This window comes from Salarias fasciatus, chromosome 22 (assembly GCF_902148845.1).
Source record: "Salarias fasciatus chromosome 22, fSalaFa1.1, whole genome shotgun sequence".
Classification (NCBI taxonomy): domain Eukaryota; kingdom Metazoa; phylum Chordata; class Actinopteri; order Blenniiformes; family Blenniidae; genus Salarias; species Salarias fasciatus.
In genome coordinates this window covers 25,675,749-25,696,204 of record NC_043765.1, presented here as the reverse complement: position 1 = coordinate 25,696,204, position 20,456 = coordinate 25,675,749, and the positions used below count along the sequence as shown (strand labels likewise).

Sequence of the window (20,456 nt, the reverse complement as noted above, 5' to 3'; positions counted from 1 at the left end):
GTGTGGTTTGTGGTCGAGATGCACGAAGGTGTCGTATTGGGATTGATGTGTGTGCACTGGGAATGAGTGTGATGTGAGAGCACACACTGATGCCGTTTCACTAACTTACATGGCTCAAACCACCAAAAACAGTCACATTTAAACCTTTAATATTGAGAAATTTGAGTTATTTTTTTAGCTAAAATTGAAACTGACATGATATTTTGCTTTATTTTGCACCAGGCGGTTTGATTCAAAATGGCTGGTTCAACTTTAAACTGTAAATTGATTTACTTTTTTACATAAACACGTTTAGTTGAGCTACAGCAGGAACGATATCTGGAGTTGTGGCTATTTGTATAACATTATAGTAAATTTCAGTCATCTAAAATGGGGCTGAACATATCTGAACCTTTAAAGTGTTCAATAATAAGAGTAGTGATGGAAAACTACAGTCCTGAAAACAGAAAACAAATACAAAAACTGTTTTATAGGACAAAAACACACAATCCAGAGTACTGATAAACACTATACTGTAAGTTGTGTTCTCTCCAGAGGTTCACAGTGTCAAACTTGAGTAGTGATTCTTCGTTTTTGTCCATTGGGTGGCATTATGGAGACTCTCTGAACAAACTGATGCTATGTCCTGGTAACCACACTTCAGGGAGCTGATGGAGGTCAAAGGTCAGTCGAATCTCCAACTCCTGCTCCTAAGCCCGCTACGCTAGCCTCTGTCGTCTCGTAACATTTCCAGTGAGAACACTTTGATGTTCGATTCACGTTTACACGCCAACGTTTTTGAAAACTGTGTCCGTTTCCACGAAAACGGCAGAAACACAGAAAGCGGTGTCGTCAGCATATTGGTTACATTTGAATCGTCGGTGGATCGGAATTCATCATAAATCTGATCTTCCTTCTAATACTTTGCTTTATTTAAGTCAGGAGCTCCTCAGTTCTCCTGTAAACGTGAAAAAAACAACAGTTTTTCAGACGTTGTTCACACAGAGCGGATAAATCTCCAGATACCTTCTCAGTTTTTAATGACCCAGAACAAATCCTCTCTTCCCGCCGCCGCCGGGCTCCGGCTGGTCGGCCGCCGCCGAGGACGATCAAACCGGGTTTTAATGAGAACATTACCTGGATTTAGCACCAGGCTGTGGGAACAGGAAGTCTGGGTTGCGTCACTCGAATCCGCCACACACACACACACACACACACACACACACACACACACACACTCAGAACTGTAACTGTCAGTCAGTCGTCACTGTAACACCAGCGACGGCGTGTGAAGTGGTGCGGCGGCGTCTCGGCTCCCCGCCGGCGCTCTGATGTGGGTTTGATACCCTCCACATATAGGCTGCTTTTCCCAAGTGGAAAACACTGGTTCCCACAGAGCGAGCGAGCGAGCGAGAGAGAGAGAAAGACTTCCTCTTTATTCCAGCCCGGCTCTGATCCTGTTTATTCAGCGAATGTGTTCCTCACTCGGTAATCCCCCTCTGATTTCCCCCCCATCTTTCACTTTGGTCTCAATTCTGTCGCTTCTCTAAAGTAACCTCTGAAAATGTCTCTCTCTCTCTCTCTCTCTCTCTCTCTCTCTCTCTCTCTCTCTCTCTCTCTCTCTCTCTCTCTCTCTCTCGCTCGCTCTGTTTCTCCTCTTCCTGCAAAGCAGAGGCAGAGGTGGAAGAAGTTCCACAATGTGCCTTTCAAGTTTTTTTTTTTATATTCAGGTAGCTGCTGGTTTATAGATCAGTCAAACAGAAAGTAACCCAGTTTAAATATTAAAGACTAGCAAAGCTGATTTTCTACATAAAATCCTGCCAAAAAAAAAAAAAAAAAAAACTGCCAAAACAGCAATGAATCGATTCTCTGAGAAAGTACACAAAAATCAGATTAGGCCCCGTTGGCTTTGATTCGTCTTTTCCCAGCTCGGGGATTTGCGGGACTCGTACAGTATCTGGATTTTAGTTTTTTTACATTAGTGCTCCAAACAGAATCCGTTCCAAAGTCACATAACGACAACGCATACGTACATCTAAATCCGTTTCCTCCCTCCACCGCAAAGACGACAGATCGATCGATCGATTTGGAGCTCCGTGTCTTTGCTTCAGTGTATGGACGGATGGAGGATCGAGTCTGATGACTGGTAGACAAGCCGCTCTACCACCCAGAATGTGTTCTAAATGATACACTTTAAATAAAACTAATCCACGGAGCGTTTAACGCTGTTTGATGGTGAATTGATTAACTGGACGGCTTTGGGCTTGATACATTTTCCCTCCCTGTGAACAACGATCTACAGAATAAACACTGAGGCCGATGTTTTAAATGTCACAGCGAGGCTCGGTCAGCTCTGCGATTTTTCATTTCCGCACTGTAAACGCACGCCATGGCTGCCGGAGGCCCGAGGCGCTCGTTCTGAGCCGGCAGGTCGAGGCGATGAGTCTCCAGGCAGCTGTGTCTCTGCAGCAGGTGCTCGGGGCGAGCGCTCTATTATGTCCAGAGACTCGGGAGCCGGCGGGGCGGGAGGGTTAAGCGAGGGGGGGGGGGGGTAGCTGCCAGGCGTGCTCTGAGAAAAGCCCCGGTTCCGACGGCGCGCGGCTCCGCATACAGATTGGGCCCCAGCTGCCGCGATCGCACATCACCCGCCCCTCCGAGGCCCGGCCCCGTCCCCCCGGCGCTGCATTAGCACGCCTCTCCGGCTGCCGCTCGGAAATTAACATCTCATATCGCCGCGCTGATTGCTGACAGGGGACACCTCCCCGCCGCAGTGGAGGGGAAGGCGGAGCTAGCTAGCAGGTAGCATAGCGGCCCACGGGTCTGCACTGAAAACAAACACGAGCCCCGGATTATCGCAGGCCTTTACAGCTCTTTTAGAGCTCTACAGATGTGTTTTATGAGGCAAATAAGGCTTTTCCTTTTCCTGCTCGTACGGTCTTTGTTTGACCTGCGGCTCGTCGTCGAAGGTTTTTTAAATCTATTAAAGAGGAAGCCGTGTGGGAACACAGTGTTTATCTGTACAGTCAGCTATTATTTTTTTTTTCTCCAAATCTCATCAAAGGTACCAGCCGTTCAGTCCCAGCTGAATTCTGAGGCCCCGTTCCATTTGGTCGGATCTTCAGCCGAAAGGATCAGCGCGATGCCCCCTTTCACTGGGCTTCCCATAAAAAGCTCATTCAGCGGATCAGCTCTTTCAATTTGTACCTTAACCAAGACCGGAGGATTCAATCATATCTGTTTGATTGTCAAGTCTCCCCTGGCTCTTACTTTGTCTTATTGTGGACTTGCAGGAATCCGCCTACAGCAAGTCTTTATTCCAGCAATGGTGAAGAAATTCCATTAAAAAGCAGAAATATGGAGCGTGTGGAACGTCACAACGTTTCAGCCTGTTCATCAGCTAGGGCTTGACGGAAAAGGGTCAAGAGGAAGGAAGAATGAATGAAGTCCAGATTGTATGTTGATATTTAACTGATTTAACTTTAAATTTGTAATTTTTAAGCAGTATCAATGTGATTTTTCACTTTTACCCAAGAAATTTGATGTCATGCCACGTTTTTCGAACAACTTGAGGTCCAAAGTCTTGTTCTAGGACTCTTTGTCAGGTGGAGGATTAAACCTACAATACCGCAGCCTGATGGTTCCACACAGTTAAAGACAGTGATGGCAGAAGGTCAACCCTGTTTCCTCCTCAAACCTCAATAACTGGCCTAAAGGCAGCAGAGTGGAGGCTTGGTTCGGGTATGATCCATTTCCAACGCTGTAGCCGACGCAAGTTCTTGAATTCCTACCATGTTTCTACTTTCTGGAATAAAATTCAAGCAGTCCATGGAATCCATCGAGGTACAAAATCCATCCGTAGGGATGGAGGAAGCTCAAACGGTGGAGCTCGACTTCGTCCAATCCACAGGTTGGATTCTTCAAGGAGGTTTCCATCTTTGGAGACGACAGTCCTCAAAAATCGCTCCTGCTTCCAGGCGTTCACCATTCAAGGCCATTAATGAATCAAGAAAACAATACAGAACACCCTGTTTCCACGTGTTTATTGACCATCGTTGAGTATACTGTTGAGTTGGACTTGGTCACACGATGCTATGTCATGAAGCTCTATTAGGGTTTCACTTTGACAGTGGAAGTTTTTCCATAAACTGGACAAATATCCATTAAAACCATGACAATTCTGAAAAGTGGCTGATGCGACGGCTCCTTCAGAGGACCCTGGTTTACCGGGACAGAGCTGTTGTACTTATACGGTATTGAACTGCCTCCACGCCGCAGTCACTTTGAAGAAAGGAGCTGCAGAAATGAAAAGGATTCACTTTGCTTGTTGAGCCTCTGCGGCCATGGAGGAGACTCTTCAACAGCAGCGCGTTGCAAAAAGAAGAAACCTCCCAACATACACAAACTCACAGTCTCTTATACGCAGAGTGGTAAATTATCCCAGATTGTCTCACCCTTTGCAGGCCCATATACGGTGAATGAAAATTTAACATCAGCAATTACAAATATAAAGGGAGAAATGAACAGGAAGTGGCTTCTGCACACAGTCCTCCTTAGAAATGTTTTGCTGTAAGTTAATTCAGGTGAATTAATATGCAGTGGCTGTGCTTATTAGTGTTTGCATCAGCAGTGTTTGAGTGTAAACATAAAGAAATTAAACAATATATTGTGCTTTTATGTGTTTTCTATAATGCAAGAGTACCCAGAGCAAGCCACTAATGTGTTTTTAATCGCTTTTGGGAGGCTGTGAAGCTGGATGACACTTAGGTCTGCACCGTATGACTCTGTACGGTAGGAACATGTTGTCTATATAGCAGAATACAAAAAGCTATAAGGAGAAATGTGGGAGGGTCAAAGGAATGACTTCATTTCAAATCCAGTTCGGATTAGTGATTCAGGATCGTTCCAGTAAAGCTCGTGACAGTCTCTCCTCGGGTTTATTTACCCGCCGCTACGTGAGCATTGTCTTTGTATAAAGTCATCTGGCTGCTTACAGGAGACGAGATGATACTCTATTAACCACGCCGGGGTGGTGGGAGGGGAGGGGGTGGTGGCGGGGGGGGAGACGCCGTGTTGGAGAGGTGCGCGGTGTGTTTTGGCAGCAGAGTCGGGATGAAGGAGGACCTTGTGATATTATCAACGCCGCAGCGTAATGAAATCAATGAAAGTGTCATCTTCTGCAGAGGGGGGGGGGATGCGGGGGTGGGGGTGGGGGCAGTGGGGGGGGGGGGGGGAGCGCTGTGATTTGTGTCAGCCACCGGTTGCCTGGGAAAAAAGCAACACCGCCGCTTGTTTGCACAATGGGCCGAGGATTTGTGGGTGTATTGAAATGACATTTTCTCCGCAGTATTAGAAGAACAGAGCGGCGGGCGATAGTTCATGAATGACACATTGTTGCTCCATTCCCTGGCGTGGATTACACAGCGCCTCGCCTTGATGGTTATTGCTGCTATTTTCTCTGATATATGACTCACCTCTCCTCCTCCTCCTCCCTCCCTCTCACTCCCTCGCCTCCCACACCCATGCCTTCCACCGTATATCTCCGCAGGCCCCAAGCAGGAGATGATCTACGACTTCTGGCGGATGGTGTGGCAGGAGAACTGCTTCAGTATTGTCATGATCACCAAGCTGGTGGAGGTGGGCAGGGTAGGTCTCCCTCCTTTTCCTTTCTGGTCCTGCGACCTCTCCGAGATGGATGGATGGAGGAGGAGAGGGGACGGAGTTCCTGCAGCTCCGCTTTACATCATTCTGTGATCTTGAGCGATCGCCGTTTTGACCTCGGCGGTCATGGTCCAAGGTCAAAGACTTGATAAAAATGACGACTCGTGGTGGAATATTACCTTTTCTAATCTTTATCACTGTTGGACACAGTTGGCTATTCTCAGTATTCAACCTTTACCAACAAATAAAAGGGTTATTACAGAACTGGAGGACATTTGAGCTTCAACGTTTTTGAAAAAGAAATCTTCCTTTGTTTAATTTCGATATGCATTCAACAAGTAGGTAATGAAGTACAGATTAAAGGCTTGTTTGGTGCAATTGCCGTTAACCAATAGGACAGAATGTTTTTGGTTTTGGTTTTTTTATTGTAATTTTTTGTGGAACAAGGTTACTCGAGGAAGAGATAATCAAGCAAGGCTGGCAATGTTATAGAAACATGAAAAATATAGAGCCCGACCTTTTCTCCAGCCATACTGTTGGGAAGCTGTTTCTGTTATTTCCATTTTCATGTAATTCACTGTTTCTTTTCTTTTTCTGCGAGGTGAGGCTCACTGGGTTGTTTGCTTGTTGGACACAGATTCCTTGCATAATGATAAATGTTTAAAATATTATCTTGATCACAACAAATGTTTACATAATTCCAAGAGGCATCTGTGCGCAGAATACTCCACTGCAAATGTATTTAACTATTTTATTAAGGGACGTGGACCAGAGAAAATTGGTATTTTAGGAGCTTCTAGAGATATATTTTGTATTTTAAAATATACTTTAAATCAACTTTTTGTTCCATTTTTAATTATTTGGTGTCAGGATGCAGTACAAGTTTACTCAAAAACTGTGTGTTCTAGTATTTTGTACAACATTTCATGTCTGGAAAGTCAATTGTCCTCCAATTCTGAAATGACCCAAAAAACAACAATGCCATCGGAAGCAACCAATCAATTTGTTCTCCGTCCTCTGGTGTTTATTTAGACAGAGTAAACTTTTTCAAATTAGTTGTCATGAACTCTGCTTTTGGCTGTCAGATATGCCAGCTGTGTTGCTCATAAGCCTACAGATGTGAATCTTTTGACTCTTTCAATTGATTGATTTTCTGGGAACTTTGTGAAAGTAATGAGCAAGAACGATTGAACTGGTTGAACTTTTTTTTTTTTTTTTTCCTAACAAAATTTGTGCGAATGTTCTCATTTTGTGTCAAAGAAAGGTTAAAACTCAAGCAAACTCCAGCAAGGGGCACATTTTAACAGGGTTTTTCAGAAATGGACCGTATCATTAGGAGCATCCCAGAGTTGAGCCTTTTCACGTGGCAGTCGAGCAACAACCCCTCCCCCTCCTCCACTGGCTTTAGCGCTCATCTGGACGAGTCCTTCCAACGGCAGCCGAGTGTTCGGCGTCAAGCAGGAGAAAATAATGAGACTCTGAGGCCAGTGGCGGCAAAACAAGGCAGAAAGAAGCAGACGTCTCTTATCTAGACCGAGCCGTTAGAGGTCAGCTGGTCGGTGACGGAGGAGAATTCAACACATTCACTAACTTCTCCCCAAGAGTCAGACAAATTTTATCAAAAAACATTTTCTTAGGTTCAAGAACTGCTGCTTCAAAAGTCTGACAGCGCGGATAAGTGCGAATAATCTTCAGGAAAGGACACGGCAGGATCAGAACAATGAGGTTTATTCTGCGGTTGAACTCTTGGTAGTGTTGAAAGTTACTTGTGTACTAGTGTGTGTGTGTGTGTGTGTGTGTGTGTTGTTTCTACAGATGAAGTGCTGCAAGTACTGGCCCGATGACACAGATCTGTACGGCGACATTAAGATAACGCTGCTGAAGACAGAAACGCTGGCGGAGTACACGGTGCGAACCTTCGCCATGGAGCGGGTGAGTGAGTCCTCGGCTTTACTGCCATGAAAACACGTCTGCACGCCGCCGCCGCAAGCGCTCAGACATTACCACAGAGCCTTAAGACCCATGAGTCTCTCTTCAGTGAAATGAGAGTTCCATCAACACACCAACCGATGTGTTTCCTTCCCGTGTCTTCCAGAGAGGCTATCCGGCCAAACACGAGGTGTGCCAGTTCCACTTCACGTCCTGGCCCGAGCACGGCGTGCCCTACCACGCCACGGGCCTGCTGGCCTTCCTCCGCCGGGTCAAGGCCTCCACGCCCCCGGACGCCGGTCCTGTGGTGGTTCACTGCAGGTAACCTCCCCCCTCCGTCCGGACGACGGGGCAGATGCGCTCCGACAGATGTGGCGTCCGTAAATAGTTCCATTCTCGGGTGTCCTCCGTCTCCCTCATACCTTCCTTCTGCCGTGTGCAACACATTGCGATACACTTAATTTGCAGCGATTCAGCCTGCCTGTTTTATGTTGTTCTGGATTTCCCAAAATAGCTGGCAGCGCCACAGAGCCGGGTCTGTGTTGGTGGAGAGCGCGCCGAGACGTAATAACAAAAATAAAAAGTTGGGTTTCGCATATCAGCTGCAAGATTTTGAGAAAGGCGAAGGCGGTGGGATTTCTGAGCGTCGAGGATACCGTCTGGTGCTTCACTGACTTTCTTTCATTCATTCATTATTAATGTACACTGCTGTAAAACCTTTGATCACAGACTTGTTGATCCATCTATCAAGTTCCAACAATATCCAAATACTTATCTAATCAGTGGCGTCATCAGAAAAGGCAGCTGTTAGCCTGTGGTAGCATGGAGTCTTACTTCAGGTGTTATGGAAAAGTGGTTCTTCCAGTCGCTCTGAGCACTATTATCGTGTGACACCCAAAACACAATGAAAGTTTTTTTGTTTTTTCTTGAAAATGTACCTAAACAAGGCCTTGATGATTTTTTTACGCTGAGAGTGGACAGTCGAAGACACAATCTACGGATCTAGAATCTCATCATTTTCCCACCTCTAACCTTTTCCACTCGCCTGGATGTCGATGAATCCACGACGGTTTTGAGTCAAATAAAAGTGAGAACATACTTTTTTTATGGTGCCTGACTGTAGATTGTGGCTCCAGATCTCAACTCCTTCTGTTATGGTACTTTATTCTTACAAAGGTTCCTGATGAAGGTGGAATCAAAGTCTGTAGGTCTGGAAATCAACGTGTCCCACATTAAATTAAGCTTTGGATTATTTATCGACCCTTCAAAGTTATTTATTACCACTGGCTCTTGATCCAGGTTTACGTCTTGAAGTCAGTGTGTTGCTAAATACGGATGATGCCAGTTGTTATGTTTCAAGAAATCAATAAACCTGAAGCATCTCGTATGCTCACGAAGACACTTGATTCAAATTGTGGCTATGGATGCTCATTAAGCCCAGTCTTAATTTCACATTTGTCACAGTTCTGGACGCGTCTCTCAAAGGCTGTTAATTCCCATTCTGGCTCCTCAAAGTCAATATGCTCCAGATTGTCTGGCAATCATTAGTGTTCCTCTGGTGAAATTGGCTTTAACTGAAGATGAACCCAAACCACTGACTGAATTCCCACCCGCCGGTTTAGGATCACATAAACAAATTGCAGGCTCAAGATCTACAAGTGCCTTCAGATTTAGACAATAAGGAAATCTGCACCGACCAGGTCATTTCTCGGGGTTCAGTTTCTTTTTCTCTTTTCAGTGTCTGTTTTTCTAATCTCAAATCATTTTTTTTTTCTTTCATAAATGAAGCATAAACATCGGCCGGCCATGTCTGATTGACTCATTTCCTCTTCAGGGCCATTTAGACCCAATCAAACAAGAATAGAGACGAAGGCAAGCGTGGAAACAGAAATCATCCAATTATACTCTAGAATGTAGATATTTATTCAAGGATCCTTTACTGTCATAGCAGTGCGTGCTGTGTGCCATTTATTTATTTACATAAATAAGTAAAGGAAAAAAATAGGAAATAATACAAAATAAGTGCAATTAAAATGGTATACAGATAATTCAGCCTGTCGGTAGAAGCTGTGAGGGGTCAATCCAAGGTTTGTCTACCAGGGTCTGTAGGATGAAGGTGCTGAAGGTCGCGGTTTGAGGACTGTGGACCACTGATGAAATGGCAGTTGGTCCTGTAGGCGTACTGTTGAGGGTCCATGGTGACGGCCATAGCCATCCCCTCAGAGCGGATAGTCGTTCAGGCCTGTGCCTGTGGAGCCGAGGAGGAAGAGGATGATGGTGGCCGACTTGAGGCAGGTTGTAACAGCTGCCTTTCGGACGGAGGTGTTGTAGACGTCCGTCAGCACCTCAGATGGCTGGTGAGCCGCCCAGAGATGTTATCAAGGCCGGCGGCTGACCGAGGGTTGATCCTCTGTGGGGTCCTCCTCACCTCGCCGGGGGTCACGCTGCGGGGCGTCTCGTCTGGTGACGGGCCGGTCTGGTAAAGTCCTAATGCTGATGGTCTTCATGGCAGAAGAGTTTCCATGAACTGAAATGACAAAGTGCCACAACACCCCGCTGCTGATTGCCATAACGAGGCTATCTGAAAAAAGGGATTTAACCGATACTCAAGCCAAACATTCAGTATCCATGGTAATGCAACGACAGACCATCACGGTCCGTGAGAGAGAGCATGACTTACATGATCAGGACGACGTCTGGAAACGTCCCGTCGGCAGCCGAGCTTTCTGTCCCAAAGTTACACTGCTGGCCTTGAATTTCTCCCAAAATAATAACAGAAAACAAACAGCAAATGTGAAAATGTCTTTGATTCCATCACGTGAGAGAGGAAAGTAAAGAGCATGATGGGATTACATGAGGAGCGGATGAATCCAACGGCCTGCTGATCTCAATGATCACCCAGCCATGTCGATAAGACTTTCATCAAAATCTATGTTGTTTTTGGGTTTTTGTTTCAAAAGGAAAATTAAACTAATTAAGTTACTAATCAAACGACTGAAGTTTCAGAAGCTAGTTAAAGCTAATTTAATTAAATTTTCCTAAGAATCACTTCAAAAACTGCTGATTTTTGGTGTGAAATCACAGCTTAACTTTGACTTTTTTAAGGATCATTTCTTCAAAAGTGGTGTCGGAAATAATAGTTTTGGTGGCTTTTAGGGGGAATTTGCCTGAATTTGATGGTCCCTGAATAATACATTTAAATTTTTTAAACTGCTCAACGTATAAGCATCACGGTGGGGTTTAAGTTTGTTGATTTCTCTTCATATTTTCACCGATTTGTCCCAATCTCATCGTGTATGATGCTCTTGTTAAACGATACAGATGCACAGCAGAGAAACGCTGACACAAACTGCGTGGAAGTATGGAGACAACTCTGTTGTCGAGGAATGAAATATTCCCAATGCGCGCATCAAGTTTTTTTAAATAATGTCTACCGAGAGAGAATGGAGGCATTGGTAAACACCCACACAGGTCTTTATGATAGTGGAGTCAGAAGTCAGAGCACAGAGGAGTATGTCAGTAAATGTCTTCGTACTCTCTCAACCGAGAGGATTTCTAACTTTCACTCTGCAACTTGGACTTCCTGGACAGTCATGAGACTCTCTGAGGTATTTTATGGTCTCTTCCCCGTCTGTGACAGCATGGGGGCGGGCCGGACCGGCTGCTACATCGTGCTGGACGTCATGCTGGATATGGCCGAGTGTGAAGGGGTGGTGGACATCTACAACTGCGTGAAGACGCTCTGCTCCCGCCGCATCAACATGATCCAGACTGAGGTGAGCGTCGAGAGTAGGGCTGTCACGGTAAACCGGTATTGATGATAATCGTGGTTTTAAAAAATGAAATTTCAATATCGTGTTCAAAATGCGCACATGATAATATCGTAAAGAGGATCTAGTCCCACTTGAAACGTGTTGAAGTGTATTTTCAGAATCCGCTCCTGTTCTTCCGCCCTGCTTCGTCTCCCTCCTGCAGCACCCCTCCCCCTCCCCCTCCCCTCACTAAACACAGCAGGAGCAGCGGTAGCGGCACGGCTCCTAGCTAGCGAGGCTCCCAGTTAGCGAGCTTCACGAGTGAACTAAACATGTCGGTGGTGGCCGACAGCGAGACGCTCTATCCTAACCCGAAAAAAGTGTGTTTAGCAACACTGACTGCACCTCGATGCTAGCCGGGTAGTCGTGGGGCCCCATTAGGTAGGTTCCAGACGTGTCATTGTAATGTGTCCGGGGGGGTTTCAAGTTATGTCGCTGATATCCGCCGTCTTCTCCGCCGGCCCCCTTCTAGCAACTAACCGGTGAGTACTCGGAAAAGGGCCCCATGCGGGGGATTTTCGACACGTTGTCGTTGCAGCGTCTAGTGTAGCGCCTTAAATTTGTCATTGAAATTGACTGATGTCAGCCGTCCCTCGGGACCCCCTTCAGCTCGGGGCCCTAGCCAGTAGCGGCGGCTCTGGCTGGAGAGAAGCAGCTGCTGCGCTCATTCTGCCTCCGATTTAAACAAACAAACAAACAAACAACAATCCTCGGCAGTTTGGTGGTGGTACAGGATTTCACCCCAACAGGGCCCGAGGGTTTTCATAACCCACCAACCCGACGTAAATTGTGCCTCTGCTGTGGATCCTCTGTTAATCAGTTCATCAGATTTTAATTAGTTGAGTGTAACTACACTTTTGGTGTGCAGTTGTACAGTTACTGTTCTCATATTGTTTCAACACCTCATTTGAAAGGTATTCTGAATGTAATTCATCTGGGAAAAGAGAGAAAACAAACAAAAATAAAATTAAAGATGAATCTGAATGTTTGTACCATTATTAGTTAAATTTTTGCTGATATCGTGATAATATCGTTATCGTGATATTTTTTGCCCACGATAATCGTGAAGAGAAAATTTGATATCGTGACAGCCCTAGTCGAGAGCCGCGTCGTGCTAGCATATATGCTAAAACTGTAGTGTCGGTACCACAAATGCATTGTTTTCAAGGAAAAGAAAAATCTCTCTTTGACTGTTCATCCCTGTAAAATCATGCAAAATGCTGAGTCAGGCAAGCCCAGGAACATGAATAATAATAATTTACCTCAGTTGTCTAGCTAGGTGCTAATGTTAGAAGCTAATATGAGTCTTGTACAGATAACATATTTTTACAGGCTTTGTTTTCGAAACATCTACCGTAGCAGAAGCTCCAGCCATCTCTGGACCCACCAATAAACACAGTTTTTACCGTTTGTTTAGCTGGTATATACTTATCAACCTTCATTATCTAGCTAGGCGCTAACTGTATGGCGCTATCCAAGCTAGGTGCCTATAGCAGGCTTATAAAAACATTTATTAGCAACACATCACCACATCTGCTGAAGTTGCAGTCACCAAGAAACCAACTTTTGTTTAGTTTAGTTGGTAAATATTGACCTCCATTGTCTAGCTAGGCACTAACCTTGCAGGTTTATCCATGCTAGGTACCTAGCCATCATCCATTCTTTTCTTATTAGGTCTCCTGACAGTCACAGCCTCAAAACCATTGACACACCAGCGCGAAATTAAATCATTTACTGTCCTAATTATGGTTCTCTCAAATCTCTGTAGTTTAAAATGGTGTTTTTGATTTAGATACCATTTAGTACAAAAAGATTAGAAACTCGCTAAAACCAAATTGGATTCATTAGTGAAGATGGAGTAACATTAGTGTAGCATGGCTCTGCCATGCTGATATATAAGGATAACAAACGCAGGAAAAGCAAGTTGTATACGGAGATATTCGCTCTAATTGCATCAATAAAGCCACAGCTGCGTGTTATTCTATTCAACGTGCGCTTCGTATGAACTCTCGCTCTTCAAACAAACAAAGCAGAGAAAAACATTCATTATGGGAAGAAATGAAACTATTAAAAGTTGGAAAAGAGCCGCGTTGAATCTGCGCCAGTGCCACAAACACCAAAACAATGAGGATTTATCTCCCGTTTAATGTCATCTCTTCACCTCTCAGCCGAAGCCCGTCTGCCAGTCCAACAGCCTATTTCTGCAATTACAGCGCGCATTAAGAATGATAAATAAGTTGGAAGAGGGACAGATTTTCACGCCTGCGATTTTCAATGTATCTTTCGCCTCTTTGATCTTTTGTTTGGTGCCACGTCAAAACAGATTTCCTAGTTTTCCCCTTAATTGCACGGCTCGTGACGTTATTTAAATGCGGCGTGTGGGCAGTGTTTGGCTTCGCCGCGATGTGTGTTTTCTGCACCTTTTTTTTTTGTTTGTTTTGTTTTTCTTTACCCTATTTTTACAGGCGGTTTTCCACTAGAAAAACAAAGCCTGAGAGTGGGCTCGGTTCATGCGAGGAACGCTTGACACTTGACTATTAGTCAACATTCAGCAGCAGTAATTAAATCCGGCATTGTTCTTCACAAGTGGGCAATTAGCAGCCAGGATGCACATAAGTGCACCGAGGGGTGTTGTTCCTTTTTTTCTTTTTACTCTTCCTATTTGTATTTGTTAATGGTTTTCTCCACCCGCTCGCCACCTCGGCGCGTCTCAGGAGCAGTACGTGTTCATCCACGACGCCATCCTGGAGGCCTGCCTGTGCGGAGAGACCGCCATCCCCGTCACCGAGTTCTCTCTCACCTACAAGGAAATGCTGAAGGTCGACTCGCAGAGCAACACCTCGCAGCTCAGAGAGGAGTTCCAGGTGAGACGCCGGCGCCGCCGGGTGGGCGTAGTGCGATGCAGAGATGTGGAGAAGGATTCTTCAGGGTTTGTGGTTGGGTTAGCAGAGCGGATCCACAAAGTACCCATAAACCCAAATGATCAATTTCTCTCATCCAAGATGGCGCCGGTCATGGAGTTTCTTGAGCGTGTTTCCAATCCTCCGCCCCTTCCTTCTGCATTCTTTCCTGGTTGATAATCTCCCATAGATCTTAATTATTGATTACCAAAGGCTCGGGAGGGCGCTGGATATCAGGCATGGGATCTGAGTCTGCAGGCAAAAGCTCTCTGAGTTCCTGCCGCCATAGGTTGGCAACGTTATCTGACGAGAGGACGAGCGATATCCGCGCCGGGAGATTCTTTATCGCTAATGAGAATGACAAACGTGGAACGGATTGTAAGTGATGTTCCCTCAAAATATCAAGAGATGGGTCCAAACCAGTGTGGTACGGGAGCAGCCCGACAAAAGCCGTTCAGATCCCAAGGATAAGACGGCTTTGATGTTGCTCTGGAAGATCTTCAGCTCATTTTCTGACTAAAGGTTCTTAAAGAACAACAGCTCTCAACATACACAACAAGAACAAAAGATTCTTGAATGAAGAAATCCATTAAAAACATCCTTAGTTTCCTTGAATCAGTGTCTGATGTGAGACGTATGATTTCAACAAACAGGGTTTTCAGACTTGCACGGACTCTTATAACTCTGCAGCAAAAAAACACTTGAAAGCGAGTGAAGATGGACACCGCAGACAAGGTGAAGCAAAGATGGGAGAGAGAGCTGGACGTGGAAATAAGACATAACACATGGCCGAGAGCCTGGAAAACACAGGTATCCTTCACCAACTCAAAGACGAGGAGGGACTTTCATCGGAGGAGCCTAATTCAGTTCTTGATCACCTCTAAACCGAAATACAGACAGACTGGCACCCAGTGAGTCTGCTGGAGGGAGTCTAGAGAGGTCCGGGATGATCAAGCTCATGTGTTATGGCCCTGCCTCATGATCCAGGTCTGTTAGAGAAAGATGACAAGAATCAAATCAAAGGTTGCCGCTTTTTTCTGTAATAACTGTGTGAGGTTTGAAACTCTTTATCTTGGAATCATTCTTGATTTAGCTGGCAGCAGTTTAAAAAACAAAAATATTGGTTCCAGGACAAACTGCCCAAACATTAACAACCACTGACATTACAATACCTTTTTATTATGATGCGAAGTCTTGATGTGAGGAATACGGTTCCCCACTTCCTTGTTCTGTAAATGTTCCTTTGAAAAATGTTCCGCTCCACACGGCCGAGCTGCTACTTGACTGCTCCTCATTAAACAGACGCCCTGATAAACCTTTCACGCTCGCCCTTCTGCAGCCGAACGGCCGTTTTCTCCAAGAGCGGAATAAATGAGTCGAGTTCTCAGCCAAGGCCGAAGCTGCCTGGCTAATTGCATACATTAAACACAGAAAGTTTTCCATTGATCACGTGAGCTTTGTTTCTTATGATGGCTTGTTACGCAGAACGCCACTTCCCAGAGCTGGTGTTGATCAGCCGCTCGGCACTGGCCACGCCCCCTCTCCTAAACCAGCTGGGAGCCGATCTCAGTGGTTCGAATTTGGAATGAACTGGATGTATTTATGAGCTGTGAGAGTATTTCAACTGTAGTTTTTTTTTATACCAGATAATCAGTGAATTTTCCAGGAGATGATTGGAGATAGTGCCGGCGGAGTATTGACATCCGGGCTGTTGGAGGAGAATATTCTCGCCGCCTCTTTCCATCTTCCCTTTGATCCCATTCCTGTTCCGCGGCGTCTGTCTTCCCGTTATCTCAGTCTCTATTCTCAGTCTTCTTATTTTATCTCGACATCGAGACTGAACGCGTCCTCGAGCCCACCAGCCTGTTAATTGTCTCCTCTGCCCCCCCCCCTCCGCCAGACGCTGAACTCGGTGACCCCCCACCTGGACGTGGAGGAGTGCAGCATCTCCTTGATGCCGCGCAACCGCGAGAAGAACCGCAGCATGGACGTGCTGCCGCCGGACCGCTCGCTGGCCTTCCTCGTCACCACCGAGGGCGAGAGCTGCAACTACATCAACGCGGCGCTGGCCGACAGCTTCCTGCGGCCCGCCGCCTTCGTGGTGACGCCGCACCCGCTGCCGGGGACCACCACCGACTTCTGGAGGCTGGTCTACGACTACGGCTGCACCTCCGTGGTGATGCTGAACCAGCTGAACCAGTCCAACTCCGCCTGGGTAAGGAGGGGCGAACCAGAGCCCTGCGCTGAGAGAGTGGCGACAATAGGCGCCATTTTTTTGTCCAGCAAGTGTGAAGTCTGATACCACAAGTTGAATATTATTTCTCTAAAAGCTTATGTCATACCTAATAATAAGTAAAACATGGCTCTGTGGCATGATAGGCTAGATTTTGTGGTATGAGAGAATCATACTGACACCCAGTCAGTCACATGATCAATGACTCTTCCTGAACAACATCCAGGCATGTGGCATCATTTGCTGGTGCTGGTTCTCAGTTCATTTTGAAGGCACTGATGTGTTGCCACAGCCAGTCACCTACAAAAATAAACAATACAGAGGCTACTTCTGGACAACAAAATGGCGGAACCGGACTGTGACTGTCGCAACTCTCTCACTGTACGGCTCGAGACTTTGTGCCGTCGGCTGTTCAACATGCAAAAACTACTTGTTTCACTTCACAACATATCCAGTTTCATGTGGACAATCTGATTACAGATATTATAAAATACACCAAAACCAATCAAAACTAACAGCCTCTAACTCAAGTCTTAAAGACAAGAGATTTTTTTTAGTGTGTATTAATTTCAAGGATTCTTCAATGAAGGAAAAGGACGTCTTAGACAAGATTAAAGCCGATCAATCATCTTATATAACACACACACTTAGGAATTATAATATAGATGTAACATAGTTCGAGTCAAGTGTATTTCCCATTTCTGAGATTGTTTTGCCTTTCAATGAAGTTCTGCTGAGTTTTGAAAGCTGACAATTTTTGACAATCCACCAAAAACATGAAAGCCCAGTAGAGCCGATTGGTCTCGGCCGGAGCCGATGAGATGCTAACTCAGACGTTAGCCTAACGGAAACACCTCGTCCCCGCAGCGCTCTGGAAACCAGCTTGAGACGGAACTGTCTGCACGCGGCCGGGACGTCGGGGTAATTTTAGTATAAATCTCATTAGGCCGCGCCCCAACTTCCAGCTTATCAGCGTGCCTCTTGTAATTTAGCCGTGGGCGACATTAGATTCCTCTGTGTGGCGGCGCTCGCTTCGCAGCGGGATATTGATTAGCGCTATACTGTGTATTTACATGCTCTCTATCATTACACTTTGTGCCACACTGGGGGGAAAATGTCTCTTTCCTGTATTTTGGAGACCCGCAAAAACAGTCGCCGCTGTCAGAGCAGAAGTTGTTGCCGGTGGTATCGCTTTGTGTCCTTTTAATCCATTTTTGAGTCTCTCTTATTTTTCCACTGCGGTTTAACTTGTGCCACCCTTGCAGCTTCGCTTCTGAGAAATGTATTTATTATCTGCAGAAGATAGTGTCGGGGGGCAATTTCCCCACCACTTCTGAACACTGCGAGGCGAAGAGACGACCAGAACAAAAGTGGAAAAACAACAAAAACAGCAATGTAAACCGATAAAAGACGAGAAAAAAAAAAAAAAAAAAAAGAAGCAAGCTGTCAGGCTGCCCTCTGAAGCTCGGCCCACTTAGCCTTCAGACTCTTCAGCGCAGAGCAGATCCTGTTCCTGGAGAATTCAAAGGGCTGCTGCCTTGTAAGTCCGGATCCTCTCAGATGAGAAGAGGAAGGACTTGTATTGGTGGGATAACAGCCTTTTATCCCCGCTGAAGCTCCGACGCAGCACAAACCTCACTCCTGCTTCCCTACGTCTTCCAGCAAACACAGATAGAGATCAGCCATTAACACAACTGAAGGAAAAGATTCATTTGTGACGCTGATGTTTGCTCTTTGATTGATGAATTTTAATATTAATTGGTGGTTATTTATTTACCCGCCAAGCGGTTTGAATCTGACGGCTGAGTCGTCTCTTAGCTGAGCTGTCAAAACACGTTTCAGAAAGTTGCTTTTCATCAGGTTTCTGGAAAAATGCTCAGACACATTACTATATTTCTCTTCCTGAACAAACTGGCCTTAAAGATATTGCTGCCTACGAGTAGGAGTCGTCTGCATATGTGGAGATTAACAGCCGCAAATCAGATTATTTAATCTTGAACGAAGGGAAGAACAGTGCGTTGTTTCTGGGGATGAACCAGGCTAAATTCGTGGATTTTTTCCTGCTCTGTATAGATCGTTTGATGCATCCCAAATGTAGGACAAATCCAGTTTAATGGGCAATCAAACCCGAGAGAGTGTGAGCGTGAACAGGCCACATCTGACTTTTAAAAAGAAATGTCAGATAATCCAAAAACGGAACATGAAGACCTCATCTACCTGATGTTTCAAGTGAAATTCCGTTGTTTTTGAAAACATCTGTTTGCACAGAAAGAATAAAAATGTTGCATTTAGCATGCTTTTTTTTCCCCACTTGAAAACAGGGTCTAATATGACATAAAGAATAGATTATATATTTCTGCCTCAGGTTTAAGTTGAAATAAATATGTAAAAATGTTAATGAAAGTCCGTTTATAAAAGCTTCCTTTCTAGAAAATCTAACCAGAGCGAAATCAGATTTTTATATTTCAACATAAGATGTTAAATCCTGATGTGTTCATGTGTTTTTTTTTTTTTTCAATCATGTGAAGGTGAATCATCAGTCGAAAGTGATCTGAGAGAAAATTGAGCTTTTCTTTGTCGATCGTCCACTGATGGCAGTTGTTCACTCTCTTTGTATGAAAAATCGTCCGACTGATGGGAAAGTAACACTGAATCGCTCCCGCATTTGTAGTAATTATTATTGTGTGTGGTTTTAGATACATTAAAGCATAATAACATTGATTTTAACAATATCATTTTGTGAATGAACCTAAAATAGTTTAGAGAAACTAATCTTCTCCAAATACCACTGATGTACAATTTTGTGAATAAAATAGATGATTTTTTTATTTTATGATGCGTCTCTTAAGACGCAGCGTAAAAAAAAAACTCCCTTTCTTAGATTAGTTTTTATTTTTTAGCAATCCAGTGATTCCAATAATATTTTTTAGCGGGACTTTTTGTTCATACAAGACGTCAGTGGTATAAAATACTAAACATGGAGCCTTAAATTTAAAATTGAATATAAACAACGTCACAGCGGAGATGCTGATGGACGTTAGCATTTCCCACATGCCACACCGGCCGCCGCCCCGCCGTCATAAACGGACATGAGAAGGGGTCGTCACGTGTCATGAAAAACTTCCATCAAGCGATCAGACGGCCGCCTAATTTGTAGGAGCTGTCGCTACGTCTCTTATCGCGGCGTTAGCTAGCGGACGGGTCCCGTCTTCCCTTCGCCGCCGCCGCCGCCGCCGCCGTCCTATCGCCGCCCTGTCATGTCTCATTCCTCCTCAACATTCCCACCAATGCCTGTCAGCTGCAACCTGTCCTTCTTCCTCTGTCAGTCTCTGCTCGTCTTCGTCCTCTCGCTGCCAGTGGATTAGCGGTTCAGCACACACACACACTCACACACTGACACACACGCGCGCGCGGGCTAAGTCGCTGGCTGCCTGTCGCCTGTCTGGATGTATAAATATTTATCTCCCCTCCTGCCCAATGTCACCTGTTAATACCCTGCTGTCAGTGCGGAGCGGCGTTATCGCCTCCCACTCCGAGGGCGCCGCTCGGCCCGGCAGAAACACGTCAGCATGTCAGCGCCGCCCGGCCGGCGGGGGCCGCGCGTCTCCGAAGTGAGCAGCGGCGACGGGGACGACGGCGGCGGCCGGGGAGGGGGGGGGCGCCTTGGCGAGGCGTCCAGCCTCTCGGCTAGCTTCCTGTTTATCTCTCCCGGGCGCCGCCAAGGTCTCCTCCTCCATTAATTTATAATGCGCTAATGGTCATGATTGCAGCCCATGAATAATTCAGGCGCGGTGACCGCGGCTCATGTGAAGGATTGTTTCTCCGGCCATGACTGGGTCGCTTTTCCATGCTTTTGTTTTTTTTCTCGTTGTTGTTCATTTAATTTACGCCGCTCGCCGCTCGTAGATAATCATTGTCATTTAGGCTAATTGTCTCCCCCGTCAA

At 45.6% G+C, this 20,456-nt stretch overlaps 1 protein-coding gene across 1 annotated transcript in view; it reads left to right on the top strand.

Moving 5' to 3' along the window:
* Window positions 1-20,456, top strand: part of LOC115409260 (receptor-type tyrosine-protein phosphatase U-like) — a 227,756-nt gene that overhangs the window by 200,735 nt on the left and 6,565 nt on the right. Inside the window, 6 exon segments of the mRNA XM_030120350.1 lie at window positions 5,525-5,622; window positions 7,453-7,569; window positions 7,733-7,887; window positions 11,207-11,342; window positions 14,093-14,242; window positions 16,179-16,493. Of these exon segments, the coding sequence (XP_029976210.1) occupies window positions 5,525-5,622; window positions 7,453-7,569; window positions 7,733-7,887; window positions 11,207-11,342; window positions 14,093-14,242; window positions 16,179-16,493 (971 nt within the window).